General features: G+C 54.6%; 1 protein-coding gene across 4 annotated transcripts; it reads left to right on the top strand.

Moving 5' to 3' along the window:
- The first annotated feature begins 883 nt into the window (after positions 1–883).
- Positions 884–8,352, top strand: WDR13 (WD repeat domain 13). 4 transcript variants are annotated; one of them, XM_019417399.2, is made up of 10 exons: positions 884–1,050; positions 1,394–1,473; positions 2,198–2,404; positions 3,063–3,172; positions 3,298–3,428; positions 4,325–4,632; positions 5,485–5,665; positions 5,768–5,909; positions 7,579–7,697; positions 8,086–8,352. In XM_019417399.2, the coding sequence occupies exons 3-10, from the start codon at positions 2,399–2,401 to the stop codon at positions 8,268–8,270; spliced, it is 1,182 nt and encodes a 393-aa protein (XP_019272944.2). In that variant the 5' UTR covers positions 884–1,050; positions 1,394–1,473; positions 2,198–2,398; the 3' UTR covers positions 8,271–8,352. The 4 variants fall into 4 exon arrangements, with proteins under 4 accessions (XP_019272944.2, XP_053747622.1, XP_053747623.1 ...); XM_053891647.1 differs by having other exon boundaries at positions 917–1,050; positions 2,164–2,404; XM_053891648.1 differs by lacking the exon at positions 7,579–7,697 and having other exon boundaries at positions 917–1,050; positions 2,164–2,404; positions 8,086–8,240.
- Positions 8,353–8,560: the final 208 nt, after the last annotated feature.

Genomic DNA, 8,560 nt, shown 5'->3' with positions numbered 1-8,560 from the left:
TGACCACATTAAGATGAATAGAGGGGCACCTGACAGACTCAGTCAGTGGTAGAGCTAGTGAACTCCATCTCGGGGTGGTGAGTTCGAGCCCCACGTTGGACATAGAGGTTACTTTAAAAAAAAAATTTAACGTTTATTTATTATTGAGAAACAGAGAGACAGCATGAGCGTGGGAGGGGCAGAGAGAGAGGGAGACACAGAATCTGAAGCAGGCTCCAGCCTCTGAGCTGTCAGCACAAAGCCCGACGGGGGCGGGGGGCCTCGAACTCACAGACCGTTAGATCGTGACCTAAGCCCAAGTCGAAGGCTTAACCGACTGAGCCACCTAGGCGCCCCTATAGAGGTTCCCTTTTTTAAAAAAGGTGAATAAGAGTTGCAGCTTCCTGTTATGAGTTGAAATAAGGATGGTTCAGATAGTCTCCTGGGATCCAAATTTTGTTGTGCCTTAAGTACATTAAGTAATGTCTTCTGTCTTTGGAGGCTCAGACCCAGACCAAGTTTCCTGGGACTATCCAAGCCCACTCCCCAACCCCCACTACAGAACAGACTACTCATCCCAGGGTTGTCTGGAGGCCTATCAGTCACTTTAAGAACTGAAGAACATTCTAGGAGCCTCTGCATGTGTGCTTATTTTTGATTCTGTGCTTCAAATCTTGTTTGGCCAAGATTGTGATGCTAAAAAAGCAGCTTATACCACGCTTTCAAAGGAAAGTCGTATTTCTAATTTTTACTGAATGATTCGCACTCTCTGGCCCCTGAACATTATTCTTGGGTATACCAAAAACGTCATTACAGACCCACGGAAGACAGAACTTGAGGGGTGGAGCCTCCATCCTGTGCCGGAAGCAGCTGTCCCTTAGTGCGCCTGCGTGGTTCTCCCACGCCCTGCGAAGGATTGCTATCCATTCGCTCTGCGCTTGACAGCTCTTCCTGGCAGTGGGCGGCCATCTTGCCTGAAGCCTGAGAGAGGGAGAAGAGAGACACAAGAAAAGGGTGACACTGGTCTCAGGGCCGCCCCGGGGGCCTCAAGAGCCGGAGGCAGCCCCGGAGGTGGTCTCTGATCCCGGGCCCTGCTCTTGAACCCAAAAAGGGAAGGCGGGGGGCGGGGGGCAAGAAGATGGATGGAGAATGCCAATGATTGCTAGACCGGGGGTGGGGCGTCGCTATGGCGACCGGGGAGGGGCGGGATCAGATCTGAATCGCTGGTGTGAATCTTCCGGGAGCTGCCCGGGGAGGGCAGGGCTGGGGTGATGACCATGCTAACTGCCGGGTGCTACTTCGCGACGTCCCGGCGTAGAGGGACTAAGTGTCTATGGCAACGGTCGTCTGGCAGAAGGGGAGGAACTAAGTCCTTTCACTTGAAACGCTGACATTCCAGGCCCTTATCCTGCAGGCTCCCGCGGGCGGACAGGCCGGAAGAGGAGGCCGGGGAATGGCCGCGGTGTGGCAGCAGGTCTTAGCAGTAGACGCGAGGTGAGGCGTGGGGTCGAAGCCCATGGGAACGGAAGTTACTGGGGTGCATGCGCAATGGCGATAAGTGAGGCTGGGCGGAGAACTTGCCTTATGCGGCTGCGTGGGCATGCCGGAGGTGAGCATGCGCAGTAGCAGGGTGTGGGGGCTTGCCCGCAGAGAGAAGAGCTGGCCGGAGGGTCGTAAAGAGCATGCTTGGAAAGTGCGGTCAGATGTGGGCATGCGTCAAGAGGCTGTGCTTCCAGAGCCTTTGGGAGGGGGTGTTGGAGCTCAGGCTAGTGACATCCTGTTCCCCACCATTGCCCCCCCCCCCGCAGACTTCTCTTACCATCATCACTTCCCCAGTCTGACCCCATCACCATCCCATACTGACCTCCACCGTTGCCCCACACTAACCCCCATCACCATGTCACCCTGACACGTGTTGTTGTCTACACTGACTCGGTCACCACATCCCAAATCCAACAAAGCTTCAGACGGCCTCCATTGCCCCCACACTGACCTCATCATCATGCCCTTTATTACTGTAGACCCACCCTCCTCACAGCACCAGAGGGACCCCCATCACCGCTGCTGATCACTTGCCATCCTGACCTCTCACTGCCACACACGTCATTCTCTTTCCCTGTCCCTTGAGCTGATTGATTCCCTCTGTCCTGTGCCTGCTGCCCATCCTGCCTCCTGCCATCATAGGTACAACGCGTACCGCACACCAACGTTTCCACAGTTTCGGACACAGTATATCCGTCGGCGCAGCCAGCTACTGCGGGAGAATGCCAAGGCTGGGCACCCCCCGGCACTGCGTCGGCAGTACCTGAGGCTGCGTGGGCAGCTGCTGGGCCAGCGATACGGGCCCCTCTCCGAGCCAGGCAGTGCTCGTGCCTATAGCAACAGCATCGTCCGCAGCAGCCGAACTACCCTTGACCGCATGGAGGTGAGCTCCACCCCACGCTGCTGCCATAAATACCACCTACCTCCATATACATTCACTCAGCCGACTTGTCAAGCACTGCTAAGTGCAAGGCACTGTTCTAGGCTCTTGGATGACCATAGAGCAAAAAGAGATAATCTAAAGTCAGTAAACAGACAATAAACAAGATAAGCAGGTTGATAAATGGGCAATAAACAGGATAAATAGTGCAATAGGCATACCAAATCAGATAAACAAGTTCAATAATTAACGTGGCTTATAGTGAGGAGTGCTAAGATGGAAAAATAAAGCAGACTTGGGGGATAAAATGAGACTGGTGTGAAGGACAGAGGGAAGCTATTTTTGATGGGGATGATCAGGAAAGTCTCCAAGGAAGTGACAGTTGAGCTGAGACTTGAATGAAGCAAGAGACTGAGCTGAGTGTTTTTTTGGGGAAAGTGTTCATTCTTTCTTCACAGAACATTTATTGAGTATCCACTGAGTGGGGGAAGGGGGCAAGCAGGAGAACAGCACAGAAGCCACCACAGTAGTCCAAGCGATGGTGGTGGCAGTGGCTAGGGTGAGAAGGGATCTGGTTCTAGGCATATTTTCAAGACCCCAGACCCCATAAGTTCCTGGGGGCTTCTTTTAAGATGTGCCCACCATGACCCTCTGGTTGCAGGACTTTGAGGATGATCCTCGGGCCCTGGGGGCTCGTGGGCACCGCCGTTCCGTCAGCCGAGGCTCCTACCAGCTGCAGGCACAGATGAACCGTGCTGTCTATGAGGACAGGTATGCCCCAGGGGCAGCTGTGAGCTGGGGCTTTGTGGGGGGGGGGGGGGGAGAAGGGCCATGGGGCAACAGCAGACAATGCTAACAGGCACCTCACATTATCTCCCACTCCCATTGGGGCCCAGGCCCCCTGGCAGCGTGGTACCCACATCAGCAGCAGAAGCAAGTCGAGCCATGGCTGGGGACACATCACTGAGTGAGAACTATGCGTTTGCGGGCATGTACCATGTCTTCGACCAGCACGTGGATGAGGCAGGTAAGCCAGCCCCGGTAGCGGGTCGCATCACCATGCATTTGCCTAAACTGTGACAACTATTCAGTGCATCTGTTTCTGGAATGCAAAGTCTCTGGCCCACCTCCGAAGGAGGAATTGCGATCCATAAAGCTTTTTGTGGGGGTGCCTGGCTGGCTCAATTGATGGAGCATACGACTCTTGATCTCGGGGTTGTGGGTTCGGGTCCCACATTGGGTACAGAGATTACTATTTTTTTTTTTTTGGATATAATTTATTGTCAAGTTGGCTGACATACAGTGTTACCATATAGGTCCATACAGGGGCCAGCTGAGTGAGCCTAGTATATACAGTGTGTTCTTGGTTTTGGGGGTAGATGCCTATGATTCATCGCTTAAATACAACACCCACTGCTCATCCCAAGTGCCCTCCCAATGCCCATCACCCATTTCCCCCTCTCCCCCACCCGAGATTATTTTAAAAATCTTAAAAAAAAAACCACTTTTTGCAAACCTAAAAGCTCTCTGCAAAGTAAAGCTCTGTGCAAAATCTCAGGTATTTTATCTACCATAAAAGGGCTCAGCAGCTTAAAAGAGGACTTTGCAGAAGGCTTCTGGGGTTGTGAGTTGCTTGGAAGAGTTCAGAACGTTTACAGAGAAATCTCCTTGCAAAAGGCCGCACGGGTTTTGCAAACTGCCGAGACCTTGGTAATTGTAAAGTGCTTGCTGAGGTGTAGGGAGCTTTTGGAAAAGGGCCTTCTGGGGTTCCAACTCCCTTCCCCAGCCAAGGAAAGCCCTTTGCTGAGGCCATTGTGCTTGGCGTGGTGGGTCCGGGCCCCTGGCCCACACGTAAGAGCCTTATGTAAATGAAAGCACCTGGTGAGCGTGCTGAGTCCCACGAACGGCTCCTTGGCATTGCAGTGCCAAGAGTGCGCTTCGCCAATGACGACCGGCACCGCCTGGCCTGCTGTTCCCTCGACGGCAGCATCTCACTGTGCCAGCTGGTGCCTGCCCCGCCCACCGTGCTCCGTGTACTGCGGGGCCACACCCGCGGCGTCTCCGACTTTGCCTGGTCCCTCTCCAACGACATCCTTGTGTCCACCTCACTCGATGCTACCATGCGCATCTGGGCCTCTGAAGACGGCCGCTGCATCCGGGAGATTCCTGACCCCGATGGCGCCGAATTGCTCTGCTGCACCTTCCAGCCGGTCAACAACAACCTCACTGTGGTCAGGCCCCAGGGTGTCCACTCACTGAGGGCGGGGATGCTGGGCCGGGAGAGCTGTCCCAGGGAATCTGTCTGAGGGTCAGGGCGGTCCCCTCCAGTCCATCACCAAAGTCCCCCTGTGGTCAGACTCAGAGGGAAATGAGTCAGAATGGGGACGCGGTTCTTGGCTTGGGGTGACCTTGCTATGATAGACTCCAGTGGGGACTGGTCAGGAGGCCGAGTGCCAGTTCTGGTAGCCCTTTCGGTCCTGTCAACAGCAGTGCTGCCATTTTCCAAGTGCAGGGGCTGTTGGCTGGGGATCAGGGTGACTAGTCAGAAGGCTAGTCTCAGTGGCAGCGGTCCTGCCACTCTCAGTGGCAGGGTCATCCTGCGGTCTGACCCCAGGATGGAGAGTCAGAGGGTGGGGGAAGGAAGTGAAAATCTGGCCTGGCCCTGAGGGGCCTAGAGGGGACTGGCTGCATGAGCTTATGCACTGGGATCCTTTCTGCTGCAGCACCAGCCCCAGTGTGGGCAAGTGTCCAGCAAGGACCAGGCAGGAAGCAGACCGGCTATTATTACCAGCCTAGGACGGCCCTGTGGTTTGCCTGTCACAGGGGGTGCTGCCTCAGGGGCAGCATTATGGGTCTGAGACCCCCTTAGTCCGGGAGCAGCTGTCTATCCTGGTTAGGTTGCAAGACGGGCTGGCTCTGAAGGATCACAGGCCTGGGTCGCCTTTTAGTCTACCTCCCACAGCCCCACTGGGGTTAGAGTCCAGTAGGAACCAGCCGGTCCCATCCACAGTGGCTCCATTATGGTCAGACTCGAGGAGGGACTGGCTGAGAGCAGGATGACAGCACGCAGATCTCACCCACAGGTGGGGAATGCCAAGCACAACGTGCACGTTATGAACATCTCCACGGGCAAGAAAGTGAAGGGTGGCTCCAGCAAGCTGACGGGCCGGGTTCTCGCTCTGTCCTTTGATGCCCCTGGCCGGCTACTCTGGGCAGGAGATGACCGCGGCAGTGTTTTCTCCTTCCTTTTTGACATGGCCACAGGTAGGCAGGTCCCAGGCCTGCATCCAGGTATTCGCACTCCCCCTCGACCCAGTGCACGGGCCCTCACCCTCACCTTTGCCTCCCCTTCCTCCGCTATTACAGGGAAACTGACCAAAGCCAAGCGTCTGGTGGTGCATGAGGGTAGCCCTGTGACCAGCATCTCTGCCCGCTCCTGGGTCAGCCGCGAGGCCCGGGACCCCTCGCTACTCATCAACGCTTGCCTCAACAAGCTGTTGCTCTATAGGTGGGTCTTCCCTGTCTGGGCTGCCTGGAGATGCAGGGCCCACCGCCTCCATCAGCCCGGGACGGGAGCACCGTCTCCTCGTAGGGCCCAAAAGCCTGTCTCCTCCATCAGGTTAAGTTCAGTGAGTGGAGAAGCCTGGTCTCCTTACAATAATGATGATAGCGATGGTAGTAGCAATGGCAGAAGTCGCTGGTGCTTACGTGGCAGTTGCTGGCACCAGGCCCTGTTGGAGCACCTCATATGTACCACTTCATTTAATCCACAACAGCCCTGTGAGGAAGGTGCTGTCATCGCGTTCATTTCACAGATGACCAACATGAGGCATAGCATAGACTGGGCCCCCCTGAAAGCAGAGGTCTGTTCTCATTCCTTCCTTCCTTCCTTTTTTCTTCTTTTTTGATTGTGTTAAACCCACAAACTGTAAGATCATGATCTGAGCCGAAGTCGGACGCTTAACCGACTGAGCCACCCAGGTGCCCCATCTTTTTTTATTTTTTTTATTTTTTTGAGTGGAGGAGTTTACCATCCCTGCTGATGTATGACATGTTACCCAAATGCAGTTTGCAGCCCATGCTGGAATGACCTGAAGGGCTTCACAAAATCCTGGCCAGGCCCCACTCCAGGCCATCGATTCCAGAAGCTCTGGGGCAGGACCGGGCATTGGTACATTGAAAAGTTCCCCAAGTGCTGTCCAGTGATGTCCGAAAACCACTGCCCAACAGGATGCTTTTAGTTTATTGTTTTATTTTTCTACTCTTTTAAAAAAATTCACACACACACACACACACACACACACACACGCATATCTATATATTTTTTTGTTTATTTATTTATTTTTGAGAGAGAGAGAGCAAGTGGGGTAGGGGCAGAGAGAGAGGGGAGAGAGAGAATCCCAAGCAGCCTCCACACTGTCAGCGCAGACCATGACTTGAGGCTCAGGCTCACGAACTGTGAGATCATGACCTGAACCAAAACCACGAGTTGGATGCTTAACTGACGGAGACACCCAGGAGCCCCTATAGTTCTTAATTTAGGTATACTCCCAAGTTTTTGGCTATTTCCCCCATCCTCTCCCTTCCGTCCTCCTCCTTCCTGCCACTTGCTGTGGTAGAGCCTGATAACAACTCTGGAAGTACCTTCCTATATTTTGTTCTCTCCCCTGTAATTCTAGGTGTGCACACCCATCCACACGTTTCCGGGGGAGGGTCATTGTTTTACAGGAGCGGGCTCCTACATCCTTTTCCACGGCTCACTTTTCTCCCCAGATGATGCTGTGGAAATGCCCCCAAGTCACCTACAGTGCTGTTGGTTCACTCTTTTGAATGGCCTTGTCGTATTCTGCAGTGCAGGGATATCTAGTCTGGTCAGCCCCTTCCTCTCTGTGCCTGTCTTAACACCAGGATCTCTTAGAAACCCCTAGAAAGAGAAACCAGTGAACAACACACTGCAGAGGCTCCCCGTCTACACCAACAGGTAGTTTCCAAACTGTCACGAGCTCACACAGCAGCCCATGCTTCGTAGGTAGGTATACACGGTCATCTCAAAACTGGGTTGTGTGAACCTTGAGAAGAACTCAGGCGCAGGGGCACAGACAGGCCCCCCTCCCCGCCATGCATCGCCATCCAGAGCTGAGGTTCCACGCCCTGATCTGCTCTAACCCTCCCCTCAGGGTGGTGGACAACGAGGGGACCCTGCAGCTGAAGAGAAGCTTCCCCATCGAGCAGGGCTCACACCCTGTTCGCAGCATCTTCTGTCCCCTCATGTCCTTCCGCCAGGGGGCCTGTGTGGGTGAGTTCCCCAGGGTCGGGGCATATGGGGGGTCAGGGAGGGGCAGGGACCAGAGCTCCTGCTGATCTGGCTCAGATATCACAACCCCCAGGTGCCCAGACTATCTGGGCCTTGAGAACTCTCCCATCCCAGCAGCTTCCCACTTTGAATGAAGACCCCTAAACAGCTTAGAATCCTCATGGCATGAGACACAGCACCCCCCACCCCCAAACAGCTCAGAGACCTCACACTCTGGACGCAGGACTAAAACAGCCAGGTGACCCCTGTCTAGGGACGGTCCCTCCCACACCTCCCCACACCTCCCCACACCACACTGGGGCTTCACACCCTGGGCACCCCGCTTCCTCCTGCAACATCTCCCGAGGTCCTCTCCCTCTTGTCCGGGCAGTGACGGGCAGCGAGGACATGTGTGTGCACTTCTTTGATGTGGAGCGAGCAGCCAAGGCCGCTGTCAACAAGCTGCAGGGCCACAGCGCACCTGTGCTGGACGTCAGCTTCAACTGTGATGAGAGCCTGCTGGCTTCCAGCGATGCCAGCGGCATGGTCATCGTCTGGAGGCGGGAGCAGAAGTAGGTGCCTTCCGGCCCTGCTGTGTCCACCTCCCCGTCCACTTCCTGCCTTGTGTTTATAAATAAAGTTTCTGTGGTTGTGTCGATGGCTGGCTCCCAGGTCTGCTGGGGTTGGGATCAGGCAAAAGGGAATCTGTAGGACCCAAGTTGGAATGGGGTTCACTTCCGCATTCATGCACTGATTTCTTCATTCACTTAGCAACCATTTATTGAATGCCTGCTGTGTCCTAGGCGCCACCATAAACGTTTTGCACAGCCCTGCAGTAGACAAACATCGAGCACCTACTGTGCACT

Source organism: Panthera pardus, unplaced genomic scaffold (genome assembly GCF_024362965.1).
Source record: "Panthera pardus isolate Hobbes unplaced genomic scaffold, ASM2436296v1 HiC_scaffold_27, whole genome shotgun sequence".
NCBI lineage: Eukaryota > Metazoa > Chordata > Mammalia > Carnivora > Felidae > Panthera > Panthera pardus.
Note: the sequence above shows the minus strand (reverse complement) of the source record. Positions and strands in the feature narration are given on the sequence as shown.

What these genes read in the sequence shown, in the direction of transcription:
- WDR13 (XM_053891649.1), top strand. Translation starts at nt 1,662, where the DNA reads ATGCTTGGAAAGTGCGGTCAGATGTGGGCATGCGTCAAGAGGCTGTGC. An exon ending in CTACCCTTGACCGCATGGAG is followed by an intron (nt 2,405 to 3,062) that starts GTGAGCTCCACC and finishes CTCTGGTTGCAG; the next exon opens with GACTTTGAGGATGATCCTCG. An exon ending in CCAGCACGTGGATGAGGCAG is followed by an intron (nt 3,429 to 4,324) that starts GTAAGCCAGCCC and finishes TTGGCATTGCAG; the next exon opens with TGCCAAGAGTGCGCTTCGCC.